Source organism: Pan troglodytes, chromosome 2 (assembly GCF_028858775.2).
Source record: "Pan troglodytes isolate AG18354 chromosome 2, NHGRI_mPanTro3-v2.0_pri, whole genome shotgun sequence".
In the NCBI taxonomy this organism is placed as follows: Eukaryota; Metazoa; Chordata; class Mammalia; order Primates; family Hominidae; genus Pan; species Pan troglodytes.
Window position 1 is genome coordinate 81,753,399 of NC_086015.1, and position 22,587 is coordinate 81,775,985.

The 22,587-nt window shown below is 36.9% G+C and overlaps 1 protein-coding gene across 33 annotated transcripts in view; it reads left to right on the forward strand.

The window, feature by feature from the left end:
* Positions 1 to 22,587, forward strand: part of ROBO2 (roundabout guidance receptor 2) — a 1,748,072-nt gene that overhangs the window by 1,564,095 nt on the left and 161,390 nt on the right. For all 33 annotated transcript variants that reach the window (XM_063806020.1, XM_063806025.1, XM_063806033.1 and 30 more), the window contains 2 exons: positions 9,311 to 9,468; positions 12,985 to 13,105. In XM_063806020.1, coding sequence (XP_063662090.1) covers positions 9,311 to 9,468; positions 12,985 to 13,105 — 279 coding nt within the window. The remainder of the gene's footprint in view (positions 1 to 9,310; positions 9,469 to 12,984; positions 13,106 to 22,587) is intronic.

The window sequence follows — 22,587 nt, forward strand, 5'->3', positions numbered from 1 at the left end:
GTGATTTTGGAGACAGCAATGCCACGTGAACAATTCTGTGGGCGATGGCTCTTTAAGGGAGAAAGAAGAGGAACTGATTAAACATTAATCAGCTTCAATCCACAGCTTCCTCATAAGCTAATGGATAGGCTATGCAGATCCCTGTCAAATATCACATGCTAGGCTTTGCCAAAAATAGGACTTCCAAGTGTTGAAGGCATGCCAACTGCTGGCTCTTTAACTGCAAACCAAAGCAAATGATTGCCAGAGACAGGCCTAGAGTCTGCCGTGGTCAGATGTCACCAGTTTGCAGTGCCACATGTGATCCAAGAGTTTATGAATGATCTCAACACTTGGTCCCCAAGGAGAACATATGCATTACAGAGGTTATGGATACAAATTACAGAGAGCGCGATGTTTCCATGCAATTTCTAAGAATCCTTCAGCAAGTTTTAAACATAAGTGGAAAACATTAAGGAAGACTTGGCACTCTTAGCAGGACTTCAAATTATATTGTGGGTGAGGACAGAACATGGCTAAAAAAAGGATTCAAGAATAAAGACTTGGCTAAGAAACTCAAAGCTGGCCATTCCTCCTGTGTGAATTATGTTTGTGTTTGTGTGTTTTATTCCCTGCAGAATACTAGACTTCACAAAATGCTATGACTTGAAAATGAACAAGTCACAGGGCATTCTTGTTTATTCAACATGCTCCAATTCCTACCGCTGGTTTATCTGGATCATTTGCTCAGTGAATGTGCCTGTGCACAGAATCTCATTGGAGGTGGGGGTGAGAGCTTCTCATTTTGGAGTTGTCAGCATGCTACAGGGTGCCAGAGTGTCAGCTTGCACAGCGGCCCCCGGATGTCTCCCCACTGATTTCTTTCTTTCCCATTCCCCTTCTGTGCAGAAGAAACCACTTATGACTTATGCCCACATGTTCAGATGTTATTGTCTATTTAACTGGTGGCTAGCCTGCCCATCCTGACCATATTTTGTTCAATTGTACCAAATGTAATAAAGTAGTTTCTTGTGAATGACAATCTTTATTCAGTTGTTTAGTCATTAAAACTTCAGAAAAATACAGAATTATTATGCCGTGTCAGTGGGGAGCTTCTGGTTGAAAAAGGAAACTTACACTGGCTTAAATATAAAAGGAAACATACCTAGAAAGTCCAGAGTTTGCACAGTTTTCAGAATTAATTTGTCCAGCCATGTCCTTAAGAGCCCAGATTTTTTTACACTTTGTACATAGCTCCAGTTTCATCCTGAGGATCGGGCTCCCCCTGGGGTCAAAGCGTGGCTGCCACCTATAGCCATGTAGTCCAGGAAGAGATAGGGTGTTTTTTTCATGTGCAGAGTGGAAGTTCTGAGCTGCATGCTGGTTGGGGTTACACTCAGTCATTCCCTATGGTAACTGGTGGTGGTGGTGGTGGCAGTGGTGTTGGTAGGGCTAGGGGAATAATCTGTGGTAGTTTTATGAGTGACCATCATTTTGTTTTCTCTTAGTCCATTGGAATAATTTAATATGATGTACCTATAATTTGTGCTACCAGTTTTTTTGGCTGACATAAATCTGTTTTATTCCTTGAGTCATTGATTTTTGACCTTCTTGAACTGTCTGGCTTTTATTTTACAGATATATGAGTATGTAGATAGGCAAGCCAAGGACTCTATTTCTTAAATCCAAACAATTCAAATTGTTCTTCATAAATGACATTTTAAAACCAAATTAAAACACTGTGGTCTATTTTATATCATAAAAAAGGGGTGCAGCACACATCTTGAAGGAGAGCACATCAATTCAATCAACCAATCGACATTATTTGGTTAACTTTTCTGATACCCTTCAACTAGAGAGCTCTTTGGAGGGTTACCCAGTCCAGTTAAGTAGATAAGGAAAGACTTCAGATGAGTGAGTCCAAAGTTGACACTGAATGAACAGTATGTACTTCAGAAAGGCACAGGCAAAAGTAAGAGAACAAAGGGACAGCTAGGAGTTACTTGCAGGCAGAAAGACCATCATATGCCAACGTACAATGATAATTAGGTGTTCCTTCATATCCCTAGGGCATGGAGGTTACAGAAATGTCCCTGATGAGCCTGGAGATATATGCAGGGACCTGATTCCAAACAACATTTGAAATCATATTAAGGAGAGAATTTTATCTTAAGAGCCATTAAAAAGTGTTAAAAAGGGAATTGACATGATCACATTTGCATTTTAGCTAACTCATAATAGCTACAATGGAAAGTTTAAAGGAGAAATCAGAGAAAAAGGTCAAATAGGATATTCTTACAGTAATTCAAGGAAGATATAAGGACATTCTGAACTAGGGCAGTGGAGAGAGGATGAATAGACCCAGATGATATTGCAAATCAGTGCAGCATAATGACTGTGTATAAATTCTAGTGTCAGACACACTGGGTTGAAACCCTGTGCTTACCTAACACAATAGATGAGGCTCCAGTGACCTATTCTATATCCATGACGCTATCTTTGGCACATAGTATGTACTCACTAAATTTTAGCTATTATCATAGAACAAATTATTTTAAAAATAGATTAAAAGTGTCATTATATGTGCCTGTTAATTAATTTTTAAAAGCAAGTCTAAAAAATTCTTACTGAAAATCAGCACATAATTATATATATTATATATATGGATAAGTAAAGGCTCCTGAGTATGCTTCTATTTATCATAATTTACTGAAACTGTATTCATAAACTAAAATGTATGTCATATAAGGAACTGCTTCAGGCTAGAGGTCGGTCTTCTACTGAGAAGTTTGGATGTCATTGTGCCACATAACTCCAGCAGTTCTGACACATACACAGAAAGAAAACCTGCCGGCAGGAAATACTTGTGTTCAGTGTTGTTTGGGTCTCCTGTGGTTTTCAACTGCTGTTGGCCGTACCTTTCATTACAATTATTTCTTAGATTATCTTTCTCGTAATATTTAGTTGGTTGTGGATGGTATTCTTTATTCAATGATGTGTGCCAATTCTTTTATCAGTAACATTTTAGGCTTTACCCTTCTAATAACTTTAGTTGGGATCATGTGCACATTGTGGTTTAGAAATGTATCTTTCAGAAGTCCATTAGTTATACAGTCTCACCTCATTGTCATTGCTAATTTGTTTTAATAAACTAAGATGGAAATGACTAAGTAGTGATTTGCCTAGACTGAGGTTAAAAAAAAATTTTAAGAACTATTGATTTAAGACAAAACAGAGAGGGTTTGGGGTGGGAAAGGATATGGGATTATAAGGAAGCAGGAGCCAAAGATATAAGCTCTAAAATCACAGCTGGACATAAAACTTTTTAAAGGCACTCTGTTAGTTACCTATTGCTTCATAACAAATTACTACAAAATTCAGTGGTGACTTGAGTCCTCTAGGGTTTTTGGACTGAGGGCCTTGGTTTCTTGCCAGCTGTTGGCTGGAAGCTGACTTCAGATCCTTGCCAAATGGGCTTCTCCATTCTGCAACATGGCACCGTGCATGATCAGAGAAAGTATATGAAAAGAGAGTAAGAGAGGAGTTCAGACTTTCCCTCTAAAGATTCAATAACTTAGTCTGCTGAAATACACTGACAATAGACATATTAACAGGAGAAAAAGGCTACATATTTACTGTGCACACATGTGCATAGAAGCCACACAAAATATGAGACTGAAAGAAAGGTCAAATACTTGAAGCTTAATTATTCTCCTCATAGAGGAGAGGAAAGTGGGAGACACAGGCAATTTTAGAAGAATAAGTGATTTTTTTGAGGAGATGAATTGGCCTGAAGAACAAAGGGTGGCCTGGGACAACATTTCCCTGGGCTCTGGGTGCGGTGTCAACTCTGGTCTTTCCTCCTGCAGGATGCGCCGATTTCCCCTGGTTAATGAGATATCTGAGAAAGGAATTAATTGAATACCTTCTGGAGGACAGCATCTTTAGGTAGACAGGGGATCTTTAGAGAAAGCTCTTTCTTCCATTTGCTACTCACTGGGTGCTCTTAGTTTAAAGTCTGAAGTGGCGTATTTTGGGGTATCATTTTCTAAGCCACAGTGAGAGAGAGAGAGAGAGGGCAAAAACATGAAGGTCACAATCTTTTATAAACTGATCTTGGAAGTGGCATCCTACCACTTTGTAACATTCTGTTCATCGAAGGTAAATCGCCAGGTCTAGTTCATGCTCAAGGGGAGGGGATATACAAAGGGAAATAAATAACAGAAGGGAGTGACCACTGGAGAACAGAACAAGGGTCTATCACAGGCACTGTCATGTCATTCTTGTTAATCTATTTCTTAACCAGGTCATAGGAGAGTGTTTGTCACATTACAGCATTCAATACATACTTGCAGAATTTTAATTTGTCAAAAATCTCTATGTCGTAAGGTAGTAATTTAGAATGCTCCAATTTTCCAAAATAATTTCCTAAGTCATGGTGCATCCCAATGTAAAAAACATGCAAATATAATTCAGGTTATATTATGACTAGCTAAGTGAACTATTTATATGTGTTTTCCAGCTCACATATGGAAGTGAATATTCGGGTTCTAGCCATTTACATATCCCCCCCACCTCACCCCATGGAGATTTGAAACCCTGTATTCTAACTTAGATCTGATAGCAAGTTCTATATTAGAATGTACCTACTATATCCCTTTTCTTTTCAAATGAAATTTTAAAAATTCTATTTTTATTTGACAAGCAATCGTATATATTATATATTTACTGGGTACAATGTACACCTGTTAGAAAAGCTGTTATCTGAAAGATGAAAGATAAATATTGGTAAGGGTGTTGAGAGAAGGGAACCCTTGTATATTTTGTTGGGGCTCAGAAACTGATACCCTGAAATATGTCACTGAAGCAGTGTCCTTCGTCTGGGGTAATACCCGAGGTTCGTTGCCTCGTGCCAAGGAAATCAAGGACATGGACACACAAGGACTGAGTTTAAGAACAGAGGTTTAATAGGCAAAGGAGAATCGCTCCCTTGTGCAGAGGGAGGGGTTCCGAGCGTATCTCCCAGGGTGCGACGAGATGCGGTTGGTTTTATAGGTGAGCTTGAGGATGCGGTGTCTGATTCCCACAGGGTTTAGAGGATTGGTTGGGGCAGGTGTGTCATTTACACAGAGCGTGAAGAAGGTGGCCACCCCATCCCAACCTTTTATTATGCGGATGAGTTCTGTACCTGGTCGGCACGATGTTGCCTGCTTTTTTACTGCACCTGTGGTGGAAGAAAAAAAAGAAGAAGAAGAAGATGGAGCCTCCGTGTTGAATAGACTTGGCTTCCAGGTATCCCTTTCTATTGGCACAGCTGCGGCATTCACCCGTGCAAGCTTCCGGCTTGCTTGTCTATGTCTGCAGTTCGATTTTACAAACTGCTCTTTTTTTTTTTTTTTTTTTTTTTTTTTGAGACAAAGTCTCGCTCTGTCGCCCAGGCTGGAGTGCATGAACTCGACTCACTGCAAGCTCCGCCTCCCGGGTTCCCGCCATTCTCCTGCCTCAGCCTCCCGAGTAGCTGGGACTACAGGCACCTGCCACTGCGCCAGGCTAATTTTTTTTTGTATTTTTAGTACAGACGGGGTTTCACCGTGTTAGCCAGAATGGTCTCGATCTCATGACCTCGTGATCCACCCACCTCGGCCTCCCAAAGTGGTGGGATTACAGGCGTGAGCCACCGCCCCCGGCTGCAGGCTGCTCTTTGTTAGAAATTATTTGGGGCTGTTTTTTGTTAAAAGGGAAGCCTCGCTGAGGACTTGTTTACCCTCACTATCTGCCTAAATAATTTCTAGCTCCTATAGCAGCACTTGGACATGCTGAACTGAGGAGGAAGCCTCAAGATCTCTCTGACCTTCCTTCCTCCAAACCCCCATCTCTCAATCCTCTGTGTCTCTTGAAGCACAGGATGAAGTTGTTCTCCAAAGTTTCTTACCTGCCTAAAGTCCGGACCTACCAAAGAAGAAAACCATTACCTCTGGCCCCTTCCCTGAATTTTCATGAGCTCAAATGATATCGCAGAAAGGAAGACTGAAGTTGGACAACAAACCTGGGCAAACTTTCGTCAAAAACCATCGTCCCCTTGTGAGCCGAAAAGACTTAGTCCCAGGCTATTGTATGTTCTTTAAGGTTATTGAATCCGCCTAAAAATTATCTATACTTCCCCATCTCCCTTTCCCCTAAGAAACGGAGTATATAAGCATTGGTATACCATAGCGGTGTTAGGCAATTACTCTGTGATTCTCCTCAGGGTACGCTAATAAATTTGTGTACCTTTTCTCCAATTAATCTGCTTTTTGTGAGTCGATTTTTCAGTGAAACATCAGAGGCAAAGGGGACGCTTTCCCTTGGCCCCTACAACTTGGTAGAAATGTAAATTAATACAGCCATTATGGAAACAGTATATCCTTTTTCTTTAAAACACAACTGCTGCTACCCTGTCATTGAATTTATTTCTCTTCATCATATTTAATGACTTTTTGGAGAGTTAGGTAACACACACTGTGGTATGTGCTCTTCTTTTGACATACGTGTCAAGTCACACTTGAAAATATAGTTTTCAGTTATTTCTAGGGTAGAGGATTTAGGGGGAATACACACACACACACACACACACACACACACATTCAATTTAGAATTTGAAATTGCTTTGCTATTTTCTACATTTACCAGACCATTTTAGTTCTCTTAATCCGACACATGGGAATACTTCACCATGGCTAACACTTTCTTGTTTTTATCGGCTATGATAAAGAGCACAGGGCAAAATCCAAGGCAGAAATGAATAATTAGCACAAAAATGGGAACTGATAGATATTATTTTATTTTACTTTTCTTACATTTATGAATGTAAATACAGACCCCAGAAACATATAAACAAATATCAGAATATACATATCTTCCTTCAAAATTTGAGAAGAGTAAAAATGATTTTACTCCTTTTTCTAAAAATACGTTCTAGGCTCCCTATGGTGGAACCTGCTGAAAAGCATGTTTTTCAACTGAGAGAGAGAGAGAGAGAAGAAACATATTATAATATCCTGAAGACTTAGGGTTAAATAAATGATATCACTAAACACAAACGGATTTACTGAGTACTATACAAACCCCAAAGAGCACATTACAAGTTGAAGAGGGTACAGTATCAATTATATCATTATCTCACCCTACTCTCTGGGTGAATAGTCTGAAAGCCTAAAATTACAGTTGATGTTAGATTTCTTGGCTTCATTTGCAAATTGGAGTCATTTTCCCCCTTTTTGTTGAATGCCATAAGCACATGTTTTATTGTTGAAGAGTACCAGTCCTTATAGTTTGTTATGATGTTTTTCTTCTTTTTGTCCTACATGTCAAAGGACCTTTAAAAAAAAATGGATTGTGGAAAATTGGTGTAACGTTGTATTTCTGAATGATTTGCAATGGTATTAAGTACTACTTGTGCTTAGGCTTTTTGGCATACCATTTTTTAGGAGAGCAGATCTGGAGAAGGCCCTTCAACTGGCCAGCTGTGCCATTTTGGAACAGATTGAGGGCCTGCAAAAACACCATTTGTTGCCAGTACCGGATATTGTAGGGGTGCTCATCACCCTGTTACCATATTTTTGCACTTCTTAACATTGCATAAATAGGCAGCTGTTCTGTATTTAGAATATAAATGAGTCACCAGCTTGCTCTCCCTGGAGGATTTACCTGCAAGAGGGAACCACGGTGTTAACCCCTTCTCATCAGTTGCATGAATGTCACATTTAAATGCACACTTTCCTCAGCCCACTCAGAAGCAAATCCTTATGCATATAAATCACACCTTTCTTGCCAGTTAGACAAGGGGGCCAAAAATATGCAGTTCACAGTGCTAAAATGGAACACATTTCTTTAGCAGTGAAATCAGTAAATTAATCAGCTTATAAACTGAGAGTGAACAATTTGTGCTGAATTATTTCTTACTGCTCCTTCAATAAGAGACAAGGTGCTCTAATCTCATAAAGGGCCATGACTTCATTAAGATGGAAAACCATGTTAAAGGGTGTGTTGCAAAAGACGAGAAAAGAAAAACGCTGAAGTCACTGAGTTGACTCTCTGGAGCTCTTTTAAGGACAGGGATTTTTATTTATTTGGAGAATGACAATTAACCTACAGACTTGGCACAACAAAGAAGCAGAGCGCTGAAGTGGGTCTCATTATAGGACACGGAAGGCAGTTGGTTTGACCTAATCCCCAGTCGCGGCACATGATTTACATAACAGGCTACCACAAGCTGCCTAATGTTGATTTCAAACAGCTTGATGTGTGCATGTGTCTGTGGGTGTGTGTGCGTGTGTGTGTGTGTGTAGGTTCATTTTACCTCAAGGTACTTTGGAACCAAACATGTCGGTGTTGGAATGTCCAAGAACAGAAGTAGTGAAGCCAGTCAGGAAAAGCAGAGGCAGTTGCAGTATATGGTACATTTGCTGATCTCAACTACTTTTCTGAATGTTTACCCTAAAATTAATGTAGCTCTGATTTACCACCTAAACGCAGTCCGATAGGGCTGAGCCATCTCTCCAGGCTTTTCTTCTTGTCAGGAGCAGAGAAGCACAAGTAGATAGATAGGTGACATTTGGAGAGGCAGGCATGCCAGATTTTCGGTGGTTACAGCAAAGGTCCAACCTGCTGTTCTCCTTAATGAAAGGAGGGAAATTTCAGACAGGCAAAACTGCTATAAGGGATATCTCTGCCCTGAATGTCACGCTGCCCAGATGTCACTCGGCAGGTGGAGTTGCAGAATGAAAATGTAGCCCTGCGTATGTGGGTGCTAGTTTGCTGCAAGGGTGAACTATGAATCTGTCTTCTGAAGTGTAATGAAAACAGTGTGGATCTTGTCTATGTTTGTGTCATGAGAAAGGACTTTCTCAAATAATTCTCACCCCACTTTCCCTCACAGATCATTAGGCTTGCAGGCTCACAAACCACATGCATATATATATGCGCGCGCACACACACACACATATATGAGTTTCTATATAGAAAATAGAATTATACTAATGAAGGGTTCTGCACCTTGTTTTTTTAATTAATCACAGAACTGTACATGAATATTTCTCATTTTTTTGACTGATTTCATTTTTAAAGTTGAATTTTTCACCAAAGGTGCATGGTAATTTAGTCAGCCATTCTCCTGTTGATGATCATTTAAGTTGGCTCCAGAATATTTTAAGGTGGATGTAGCTATGTTCTCAGTAAAAATCCAGGCAATTTTTACTAGAACAAGGTAAACAAGACTTGAAGTTACCTTGTACAACAAAAAGCGTAAGTTACTGTCGTTGAGTTTTCTTTTCCTGTAATTATTTTTCCTCAGTGTTACGAGATGACTTCCGACAAAACCCCACAGATGTTGTAGTGGCAGCTGGAGAGCCTGCAATCCTGGAGTGCCAGCCTCCCCGGGGACACCCAGAACCCACCATCTACTGGAAAAAAGACAAAGTTCGAATTGATGACAAGGAAGAAAGAATAAGTGTGAGTTAAATTAAAATCATGGCCCAGAGAGATTGAATTTTCAGTCTCAAAATACAAAATAGATGTATTTTATTCTTTAACATTATTAATACAATTGTATTTGAATGTTAATTACAATTTATACAGCCTTGAAAAGATTTAAAAACATTTGGATGAGACTACAAGAGACAAAAATTATGTAAATCAAGTGTACATGAAATATTAATAATTGCACCAATCTGAATTATATCTTTACACTGCAATATTGATATTTTAGCTCTTTTTTTTTTTTTTTTTTGAGACAGAGTCTTGCTCTGTCACCCAGGCTGGAGTGTGATCCTGCTCACCGCAACCTCTGCCTCCCGGTTTCAAGTGATTCTTCTGCCTTAGCTTCCCAAGTAGCTGGGACTACAGGCGTGTGCCACCACGCCCAGCTATTTTTTGTATTTTTTGTAGAGATGGGGTTTCACCATGTTGGCCAGGATGGTCTCCATCTCTTGACCTCGTGATCCACCCACCTCAGCCTCCCAAAGTGCTTGGATTACAGGCGTGAGCCACCACACCCAGCTGATGTTTTAGCTCTTTTATAAAATCTCCAGAAGCTTCTGTTGATCATGCAGTACATGAGTGTTAAAGTATAAATGATAGCCATAAACCACATTAACTACATCTAATTTTGCACCATTTTCAAAAATTATAAGAGAAAGTAATTTAAGGTGATGAATATCTCAAATGCTTTTTCCAGTTTTTCCAATTGAATAATATTTATAACAGTAAAATTTTATACATGAATTGATTTAAAAGGAAATTGAATAGATATGAAATAAAATGGAAATCAAAACAGCTGACTGATTCTGCATGCAGAAAAATAACTGTTTTCAAAGGAAATTTATAATCAGACTCATCAGTTGATTAAAATTCAAAATGAAACACACAGAAACAGGCAAATGGCATGTAATCATTTTATTTCTTCAGAGGATCCATGCAACATTTGTATGTGAAGTTTTTAAGTGAGAACCAACCCACAGAAATAGTATGTAATTGCTTAACTTTCTGATATTATTCAGTAGTATAATTTTTATATTCGATACAACTGAGAGTGAATACATTTAAGATAATTTCTCATTTGACTGAATAAATGTGCCATTTTAATAAAAAAACTATAAAGTATTGGTATCTATTATCTTAAAAATATGTTTATTACAAATGAGAATTTTTCCTCTGTGCACAGTGAGATTACAACATAAAACAGAACTAGATAGGCTGTGGAAGGAATGACCATGTATATTCATGCGTTTCTGGTATAGAGGCAAAGATATTTTTTCCCTTCACCCTCTAAAGGTTTAAGTCTTTTAGTATGCTGAAATAACCTGGCAATAGACGGTTTAATGGAAGGAAGAGCATACAAATGTATTTATATGTAAGTGCAAGGGAATCACACAAAGTATAAAACTCAAAGAAGGGCTAGATGGTTGAAGCTTAATTACCCTCTTCATAGGATAGAGGGAAGTGGGAATAGTAGGCGATTTTACAGGAAGATTAAATGATTTTCAGAGAAGATGAGTGGGCCCAACAAATAGACAAAGTTCCTCTGGCCTCTGGGAGAGGTGGTGACAAGTTCTGGGAAGGTGAGGGGCAGAACTGCACTGCAAGCAAAGGTTGTCTTATTATGTAAAGTCTCAGATAACAACCCCAAGAAGAATAGTCGAACAGTCTGTCCAGTAGGCATGGTAATGACCTTTAGATTCTTCTTTGGTGATTAATCTTTGCAGGTTACTGAGATTTCAGACAGGGGATTTAAGGCAATTGTGTTTCTTTTGGAAGAACTTTTCTCAGTCAGATAAGGAAACTTCAGAGAGCTTCCCTCTCTGTTCTTGGGGCAAGGGGAGGGGAGAAACAAAGGAATGTCGGAGAGACATTGATGTTAAGGAAGTTTCTAATGACTTACAATTTCCTTTAGTTCAAAGTGCTCAGAAAGCCAAAGCACCACATTTTGAGATATCGTTTTCTGAGCCCCAACACTAGTCTCACTATTAACACTGTGAGATCTACATTACCAAAGAGAGTTTTGTTCTCAGTGGTCTTGCTTGGGTACCAAATTTATGAAAATGTACTCCTGATGATGGAGTAAAATCATTGTTTATGGATTGGTGGTTTATGTTTATAGCATTTAGCTCTTGCCTATTTAAAGGTGTGCTGGCAGCTGAATAATCCAGGATGACCTTACCCACAAGTCTGGCAATTGGTTGACTCTCAGCTGGGTATCTTCGTTCCCCTCCTTATGATCTCTAATTTTCCAGCAGGCTAGTTCAGTCGGTTCCCATGTTGGTCTCAGTTCCAACTCAACAAGAGAAGGCAAGACACAATGTACAAGAACCTTTCTTCCAGTGAAGTATTTGCTGTAGTTCCATTGGTCAAATCAAGTCATATTACCTAGCTCTCAGCTTCAAGGGGAAGGAGAAATGGCCTTCATAGCCGTTTTTATAATCTCCTATTTTATTCTACCAGACAGAATTGAGAACAGGTTAATGGTCTTTTTCACCTATGTAAAAAAAGTTGAAAATTCCTTTCTAGAACATGACAAGTTGTAAATCTTGAAACATCTCTGATAAGAGCCAATGTACATGAGTTGTGTTTGCCTGTGAAATTAAAAAATAATGGAGAAAACCAACATGTTCTTATCTTGTATTTCTTCAAGAACACTCAATCATTGTAAAGCTAATATTGAATTAAATGAGTACCAAAAAAAAAAAACTGGAAAAGAAACTATGAGTTATAGATTTACTGAAAGCCTAACTCTGCTTTAATGTCCTCCTTAGCAAATACATATTTTAATATTATTGCATTTGTTTTTATCAGCCAATAAATGCTTCTCATTTAAGAAATCTTGAAGGGGAACCTATTAGATGCTAATGGTTTATACTAATACATATTACCATTTTATAAACTGTGTTTGTTTTTATCCAACCTGCCATTTTCTCCAAGAATTATCTCTTAAATACAATTAAGATGAAACAAAGATGATTAATATTAACAGTTGAAATGTGAATTCTAGGGAGGCAAAGATTTTTACTGTTTGATTTACCACTGTCTCTTAAGTGTCCAGAATATGCCTAGTCAGTATGGATATATATACTTTCTGAATCCCTCTGATTCAGCAGGATTTTATTAGATTATTTAAAATGAATATCTAGTATTTCTTTCTGATGACAAATGACAATAGCAATTTATTCAAATGAATTTCAGTGTGAAGACTAACTACTGGGATTTAGGGAGGTCAGTCACAAGACTCAAAATGCGATCAGGAAAGAGAGGACAGCTGCCTTAAAAATATTTTCTATGAAGAAAGTATGGAAACTTACATTGAGGGTGAATTTAAGAAAAGAAAACATACTTGCAAATGCCAAAATAATGGGATAGTTTTTTCCTTTGGGAAACAAATATGCTCAAATACTCAAAACTATTTATTAATGACCTTTATTTTCTATTCTGTTCCTTTTTCTTCCCTTCTCTTTTCTTTTTGTTTGATTTTAACAGATCCGTGGTGGAAAACTGATGATCTCCAATACCAGGAAAAGTGATGCAGGGATGTACACTTGTGTTGGTACCAATATGGTGGGAGAAAGGGACAGTGACCCAGCAGAGCTGACTGTCTTCGGTAAAACTTTCTTCTAAATTATAAATTTTTATTTTTATCAATTTTTCTTTGCTTTTAAGTATTACTAACATTAAAAACTGGGCCATATAAGGACAGTTACTCATGACTCATGGTAAGCAGTGACAAATTAGAATTATCTTGTTTTCTGTCTTTCTAATGAAAGCTTCGATGTAAAGAAAAAATTATTTGAAACTTTAATTAACTTACATTGTTCATGTATTTGTAAGATTTTGCAGTTCATCAAAATGTAACGTTCTTTCTCAAAGCCTATTTGAGATATTACATCTATCTAAAGTTTATCACTCATTCAACTCTCATGCATTTATCAGGTAGCTATTATGTGCAAGATACAGGGTAAGGATTATTAAAAATTAGAGAGTATAGTATAAAAAAACTTGTTTTCCAGTTCTTAGAAATTCAAACTGAAGTATTTATAATTTCAACTCTTGATAAATATACTATGTATGCACACATATAAATTCAAAATCAGAAAAAGGACCCCTAAAATGAGATATTTTGTCATGATATTCATGTTCCTTCAACTTTAAGAACCAAGGCTCTCCTTAGCTGGGTAAATGGAATTAATAGGTTAAAAACTGACTAGAACCGTATCATATAAATGGTGGATAAAGTATCGGAAAGGAGAAAACTGGGGACAAATAAAGATGGCCGAGGAAACAAATGTAAGGAAAATACTGCAGGGCAGCTGTGGAAGGTTGAAAGAGAGAGAAAATGACAAAAAATTGGAAAAAATAGATATGCTAAAGATACTCAAAAATGAAACACTCTTTTAGAATACATTGAAGTTCTATTTAAATCTCTGTATAGACATACACATTTATAGACCCACACATGCACACACATACATGTACACATATGTATGTATGTATATGTACATGTGTATATATACAATCTTCATTAAACATTTTACTATTGCAGATATTATGTGATTTTTTTAGGAGCAAAAATATCATTGTGATTTTCAAATTATTTTTCAGTAGCGGTAAAATAATCCTCTACTTCTGTGCATGATTTAAAATCCCTATTTCTGGTCATTTCTTCAGGACACACCCAAGTGTGGCACCAAAGCCCTGCATAGGTCCCCAGAGAAACGTATTTTGCTGGCTTGGGAGACGCCATCCCAAGGTGTAATGGGAGTGCCACTATAGAAGAGCTGTATTATGATTTCCACTATATTTCAAGAGTTAAGATTGTGCTTTGTGCATGTGTACCAGAATGCAGGCCTCTCCTTTCAATCATTCTGAGCACCAGGTAATCTCTGGTAACACTCCCTGTGGCTACTAAGCAGCTTGAAGTCCCAAATGACAAAGCTAGGAGAAATCCCATAATTCGTTAAAGGAATTGAATAGAAAAAATAGAATTGTTCAAAGTATGCATGTAAATTTCTATCCTGCAGAGCTCAGACAAGTGTCAGTTTGCCCCTACATTTCATGCAGTCCTCTATAAGAGTCTCAAGATGTGCTCCACTCTGTAATGAATAAAACATAGTTTTGCCTGGTAAGAAATGATATTAGTGGTCACTGAACGTTAGCATTGAAAGCCCACAAGTATAGCTCTTCTATTTAAAGAAACATTGCTATTTTTCTGTAACTACCACAAACTCTGGAATAGAAAGAAAAAAAAAGCTGTATTACTGCAGTATAGACTGCCTTCAGAAGGAAATTGAAAGGGTTTAATGTCATTACAGAAGCAATTAGACTTACCACTAATGAGACATCCTTATGAAATATTTACTCTACTTTCCCTAAAGAAATGATGAGAACTACTGGGGATTCCTAAACATGTCAAGAGTTATGTGGGAACTTCTAAATTATTTTGAAAATCGCTATTATCCAAATAGATTGAATTTGTCTAGAGGCAGTTCCCCTGGCAGAATTGATTTAGGAAACGGAGAATGTTTATTAGATGGTGTAAGCTAGTCAGAACTGACCTGAGGGGTTATAAGTACAAGATTAAGTTGAAGGAAAAACTAACTTTCCATTATTGGTAAGAAAACAACATCCAAATCCAAAAGAAAAACAAAAAAACCAAAGTGACGGTCCAAATCAAGGATGTGACAAGTATTGCCCGAGAAACCCCTTCTGTATCTTGGCTCCCTATTCTTAGAGAACATAGAAGAAAAAAAAACAGTGTACTATTAATAGGGAGGTCTTCTTTATTTTATGCTGGTGCTCCTACATCTAATACACATTTTCCAATACAACTCTTTATATTTTAGCATTGTTACATATTATCATTTTTGACCAAATATTTATATAAGTAAAACTGATTATACTTCATACTCTACCTCCCTCAATTTTATTTTCATGGAGCAGCAATTTCACTTTTAAAGGTCTAGCTACTATAATCACTCTGTAGCTACAGAAGGTTTTTAAAGGTCCTTTGCAGTTCAATCTTTATCTTAAGATATGTTTTACAGAACAAGTTACATTTTGTTGTTCAAAAAATAAGTATATATATTATTATTATAAATATAATGTAAATATATTATATTTCATTGATACCTATTATTATTATAAATATAATAAAAATATATATAATAAAGTCACATTTAATTGTTCAAGAAATATAAGTCACTTGTAAATGTCAAGAAAAACAATGAAAGGAATAAAGGGTTTTTTCCAGTATAATAGCTGTCTACTTTCCGAGACATATTGCTAGGAAAAAGAATTTTCTGAATTCTTCAAGTATTTTGATTCTAGTGGGCTTGTACTTTGAAGTTGTATAGTTTAAAATTTCAGCATTATATATTTTAAATGTGCCATTTGATCATATCAAAGATATGATCGGTGTAACCTAACTTTAAAAAGTTACTGTGCCATACTCCATGAATCACATATTGTGGTTGATCTTCTAATAGTTTTTGGTCACGAAATAACATCCTAATTAACTGGGCATTATCAAATCTAAAAATTAGAAGTAGGTATCATAGTCTACAGTAGCACTGAAATCTGTGGCCCAATCTATACACCTTCCTGAATTATAGTCCCTAGAAGTTTACATATGTTAAGCTCTGAAGATCCTGGATGGCAGAGAAAGTAGAGTTGAAGTAAATAATACAATTTCTAATTATGAGTAGATTTCAGAAAACTGCTGTCCAAAATTTGGGTTTTAAAAATGACATGTGGATTTCAAAAATGACTTTTAAGTGTTTATGAATGCAATACATGAAAACTTATTTTATGTGTAACATTTGTAAAATATAATAAGTATTACAAAACTTAGAATGAAATACAGGAATCTCTTGCCCCAACACAAACACACACACACACACACACACACACACACACACATATTTCTCATCATTTTACATCCTGTTTTATCTAATTATTCTGGGATTTGTTTCCATATTTCTGAATATGTGCTTAATCTGCTATTTATTGATGTATCAATTTCATACATTATTTGACTTCCTATTATAGAAGATGATGATTTGGCCCACTTATAGCTCCTTCCCCACCTTCTCAACCTCCACTTTTCCTTCTTTTTCTCTTTTTAGTCTATGAACTTTCAAAACATTGGTTATATTAATATTCAGAATTTGAGTTATTATAGTCATGTCAATATTATTGACTGTGAGTTGAATGTTATAGTATTATGACCATATTTCTTTTCTGGTACTATTTTTGTTCTTCTTTGAATTAATAATAAACCCATTTTCCCATTTACTTATGCTTTCTATACCTGTCATGAATTCTTGAAATCTCTAACAGAAACTATAAAATCTTCTATAATCATTTTTTTAGACTTTAGCTATTAAGTCCCCTTCACTACAGTCTTCCCTAAGGCTGCCTGATCTGACTTGGTTAGACATTCCTTAGGTCAACACCGTAAACCTAATTCTGCTTTTGTCTTCCTTGTCTGGAATGCTGGATCTGCTGTTTTCTGCATCCTATGTTTGTTTCTTTCTTGGTTAACCCCTCTTTTCAGAAGGGGTTCTCAACTTCTTTCTGCTTGGCTGAAGCTTGGAGCACATTCCCAACCAAAATGCCTTCATTCTGCTTGGCTGAAGCTTGGAGCACATTCCCAACCAAAATGCCTTCATTCTCTCCAGACCTTAGAGTTCTAGTTTAGAATTATACTTTAGTTAGGGAATTTGACTGAAATAATATTTTTGCTCAGAGTTACAGTTGTGACTCTAACATCATTTAGCATCTCATGATGCTCTTGAGAAGTCTACTGTGATTCTGATTCCTGTATCCTGTATCTTTGTATGTGATCAGTTTTCTTTTTCTTTTTCTTTTCTTCCCAAATGTTTGGTGGTCTCTTTACCCCAGTTTTCTGAAATGGTTCAATACATTACCTTAGTTTGACACTCTTTTCTTTTCTGTGCTGTAAGTTGATGAGCAGTCTCAATCTGAAAACTCTCAAACAAAACAATTCAATGAAATGTTTAATTTTTTTAAATTTTTCTTTGTCAAACATGTTTTCATCAATTAGATTTTAAACCTCCTTGGTTTTTCTTTTCTCTGATTCCTCCTTACTTATAGCATCCTGTTCTTGTTTCATGGGTATTATGACTTCTCTTGTAGCAGAGAGTGTTGTTTTTGTAATTTGAATTTTGTTTTATTTTTTTACCAGCTTTTATTAAGTCCCCAGGTCCATGTGCAGGATGTGTAGGTTTGTTACCTAGGTAAACTTGTGCCATGGTGGTTTGCTGCACAGATTAACCTATCACCTAGGTATTAGGTCCCACATCCATTAGCTATTCTTTCTGATGCTCTCCCTCACCATGCCCTTTTGACAGGCTCCAGTGTGTGTTGTTCCCCTGATGTGTTCATATGTTACCATTGTTCAGCTCCCACTTATAAGTAAGAACACGCAGTGTTTGGTTTTCTGTTTCTGCAGTAGTTTGCTAAGGATAATGGCTTCCAGCTCCATCTGTGTCCCTGCAAAGGACATGATCTGATTCCTTTTTATGACTGCATAGTATTCCATGGTGTATTTGTACCACATTTTCTTTATTCAGTCCATGATGGGCATTTGGGTTGATTCCATGTCTTTGCTATTGTGAATAGTGCTACAATGAACATACGTGTGCATATATATCTATAATAGAATGATTTATATTCCTTTGGGTATCTACCCCGTAATAGTAATGGTATTTCTGGTTCTAGATCCTTGAGGAATCGCCACACTGTCTTCCACAACAGTTGAACTAATTTACATTCCCACCAACTGTGTAAAAGCATTCCTATTTCTCTGCGACCTCACCAGCATCTGTTGTTACTTGACTTTTTAATAATTGCCATTCTGACTGGCATGAGATGGTATCTCACTGTGGTTTTGATTTGCATTTCTCTAATAATCAGTGATGTTGAACTTTTTTTCATATGTTTGTTAGCCACAGGAATGTCTTCTTTTGAGAAGTGTCTGTTCAGGCTCTTTGCCCACTTTTTAATGGGGGTTGTTTGTTTTTTCTTGTAAATTTGTTTAAGTTCCTTGTACATCTGGATATTAGACCTTTGTCAGATGCTTAGATTGCAAATATTTTCTCCCGTTGTGTAGGTTGTCCGTTCACTCTGATAGTTTCTTTTGCTGTATCACAGAATTTTAATAACACTTTTTTTTAAGTAAAATTATCTTGTGATGCTTCTCTGCCTTTATTTCCTCTTAGTTTCTCTTCCCCACCATCCCCCACCACCATGGCTCCATACCACATTGTTCTTTGTCTTTTCGCTGGAAGCTTTTTTCAAATGGCACATGATCTATTGTTGTTAATTCATATTTAGTTGTTATTCTCCAAAAAGATTACTGGAAACTCTGTGCCAACTGATTATTTTCACAGTACAATGTTCAGATTGAGAACTAACCATTTTGGGGAAGATGAGGACAGGGATTGGGGTTGATGATACTGGTTTTCAGTCTTTGAATGAGAGATAATAGTTGATAGCATGAGAGTAGTTGAGGTATTCAGAGATAATGCTATGAGAGAAGATCCTTAGGACCCACACCTTAAGAAGTATCTGTATTTTATTAGTAGCATGTGGTATAAGAACATGAGGTGTTATTAAGATTGTTGTCGGCAATATAATCCTTTCTTGAGTATATTTATTGAGCATCTGCTATGTCCCATGCCCTGTTTAAGTGCTTAAATACTAATGGTGGAATGAATAGGCAGAGCCCCTGCTCTCACCTGGACTCTTATATCATGCTATCAGCAATAACATGAAATTTTGCCTCTAATATGTGGTGAGAGAGGCATTATTTTCCTCTGAGAACATTTATCTATATTTGTCTTTACTTCATAGGATGAATTTTCTCAGGCAAGGAAAGTTCTAGCCAAAAAGAAACTAATGCAGTCAGGATTTATTTAATCACATTCAGACAGCCTGATAATTATCATTCAGTCTTTTTCTGGAAGGGCATGATAATTCACATTCAATGACTATCAAACCCATCCTTACCTCATATATGCCCAGTTAAATAAAAGGAGACCTACCAGGGCCATCTGACTTCCAATTTAATTGACACTACAGGGTGGCAGGTCTTTCTGGGTGAGCTGAAGTCAAGATAAGGTTTACAAGCAGTGGTTAACTCTAATGTCCTTTTATTACATAGCTTTGGTCTTACAGGACTTAAAGAACTCTACCTATGTAATTATTGCCATAACACTAATTTTATAATGTTAAGCGAAGTTTATTTTTAAAATTTTATGGTCATTTGAGAAATAGCTGTTACCACACAGTGATTGACAATTTTAAAGCCATTTTCAATGACTGAATACAGTTAAAAAGAGAAATTTGTTTGCTGGGCACTTAATTTTTTCATGTAACTAAGGAACTTAAGAGATACTATGCAACCACATTTCAGATTTATGGTATTTTGTGTTAAATTGTATATTTGCTTTCTGAATATTTTTGACATAACTACAAGAGACTTGGCATTTGATTTTATTATAGCTGTATATAAAGTTGGATTTTTCCAAAACACCATTTTGGAACTAAATTGACAGGGCTGACTACTTGAGAGCCATACTTTACAGAAACACACTGGCAAACAACACTACTGTCCCAAGAGAGATTAACCTTGTAAGCAAGTTATGCAGGTGATTCAAATCCTGTTAATCTCACATAAAAAAATGTTAATTGCATTGGCAAAGACATTGCCTCTGATCACTCTGCAGTTATATAATTAGAGATCAGCCCATTCAGAGAGGCTCTGATCTAATTGATAAGCAGTTAGCAAACGACCCTTGAGATTTCTTCCCCGTTTTTCAATATGTGGTCAGACGTAAGGTATTAACATGAAAAAATCAGTGACCTTGTTTTGACATGTTTTAAAATTAAGTTTGCTTGTTATTCAATAGTTTAAGATTTTCATGCATACTTATTTTAATTGTACAGAGCTCTAATTGTTCAAACTCTATGGAGCATTAATAGATATTGAGTGTGATCACTTATCAATGTATTGGACGGTTCTATTATCAACTTACTTTCTAATCCACCTAGCTTTTCACTTTTTTGGAGATGATTTTGAGTCAAAAGGGGAGACTCAAGTTACTTCCTTATAATTTTTAAAATTTGTGTCTGAAAGGGGGTTGGCTTTGTGTTTGGCTTATTGTAACAGTTGCCACTGCAGATCCAAAGCATTTGAAATACATTTTTGGCCTGTACAACTTCTTTAGTCTTCATATTTATGTTTCTGATTCTCAGATTTTCTGGAAATAAAGTTGGTTAAGGAAAGTGGAAAATAGTTCTTACAAAAAATTTCTTCCATTTAAATAAATGTTAGGCAAACCTACAGTTTTTAACATAATGTTTTCTGTGGGTAATTATGAAAATTGCAAAGCAGAAGGTGAGTTTAGTATAATTAACAGAAAACAATTGGAATAATGAATAACACAGTTTAGAGATAATTGTTAGAAAGGGTGCTATGGAAATTCTCAGAATAATACTTTAAAATATGTGACCAAGCTCCAGTATCTCAGGAATTTCCCATGTCACATGTTGGACAGCACATCCTAATACCCAGGTATAAAACCCATGTTGATGTGTCATGTATGTGCAGGTGACTTTCATCTCATTTATTCTTTGCCTTTGTTTTGCTTTGATTTGTTTTTCTATCCATTGAATTACATTTTTCACCATGAGCCAATGTCAGACTTCCAAAAATTGTATACCACATATGCTCCTGTGGTTATCCAGTTGCTAAGCAACTGGACTCTGCTTGAGGGTAGCAGGGAAGAGAGAAGGTTCATTGTGAAGTCCTGCACCCCTGCTGAGTTCATTTGAACAGCAGCAGGGATCCTGTATCTTGATTCTTCTTGAAATTATAAATCAAGTGCCTCCACGTGTCTCCATATAAAACAATGAGGCTTACAACAAGTACCATGACCAAAAAACCCTTAAGGATCCTGATGGTATCCCCTTGAGGAAGGGACAGCTTAGTTTTGTGACATCTCTGATGTAACGTTTGCCATTTGGATTAATTATATGTTGTGATTTTGTGACTGTTAGCATGTTAAGGAAAGCATACACAAACTTTGCCTGAAAATATAAGTATTTTAATGGAACTGGTCTCACATACTGTTTTTCAATTTATTTTATACCCAGCATAATGTCATGAAAACTTTTCATATTAGACAGGTAGATAGTTTTAATATTGCAATGACTTAACAGTTTTTCAATGTATAAGTTTGCCGCAATTTATCCTAAAATCTCACATTTTCCAATATTGTCAGTTTTGCTGCAATTATCCTATGGACTTCTTAGTTTTGTTGCAGTTATCAATTATCGAAGCCACTGTTCTGCATTGTTATATTTTGCAGAGTGTCTGCAAGTAATGGTGGCTTTGGTTCTTCTTCAGGGCTCATATTTCCTTTTTCTTACTGATTTTTAATGTCGGCATGCCCGTCTTGTTCTGGACTTCAATGGGCATGACTTTCGTATTTTACTTTTTTTTTTTTTTTTTGGGGGGGGGACGGAGTCTCGCTCTGTTTCCCAGGCTGGAGTGCAGGGGCCCAATCTCGGCTCACTGCAAGCTCCGCCTCCCGGGTTCACACCATTCTCCTGCCTCAGCCTCCCGAGTAGCTGGGACTACAGGTGCCCGCCACCTCCCCAGCTAATTTTTAGTAGAGACGGGGTTTCACCGTGTTAGCCAGGGTGGTCTCGATTTCCTGACCTCGTGATCTGCCCACCTCGGCCTCCGAAAGTGCTGGGATTACAGGCGTGAGCCACCGCGCCCGGCCTGTATTTTACTTTTAAGAGAATTTTGGCATTTAATTTCTTGCAAAATATCTTCATCACGTTTAAAAAGTCTGTTTGATTCCTTCTTTATTTAGATGATTTGTAATTTGATAGCTATATCTACAGATTTGATCATATTTATCTTTATTTCTCTTCCTATTATATAAGTAACCTCCTTTATCTCATTGAAAATTTATTTGGCTTCAAGTAATATAAATCTGCCGAACAATGGCTTAGGCATAAGAGGTTCATTTTTCTCATTCTTACCATTTC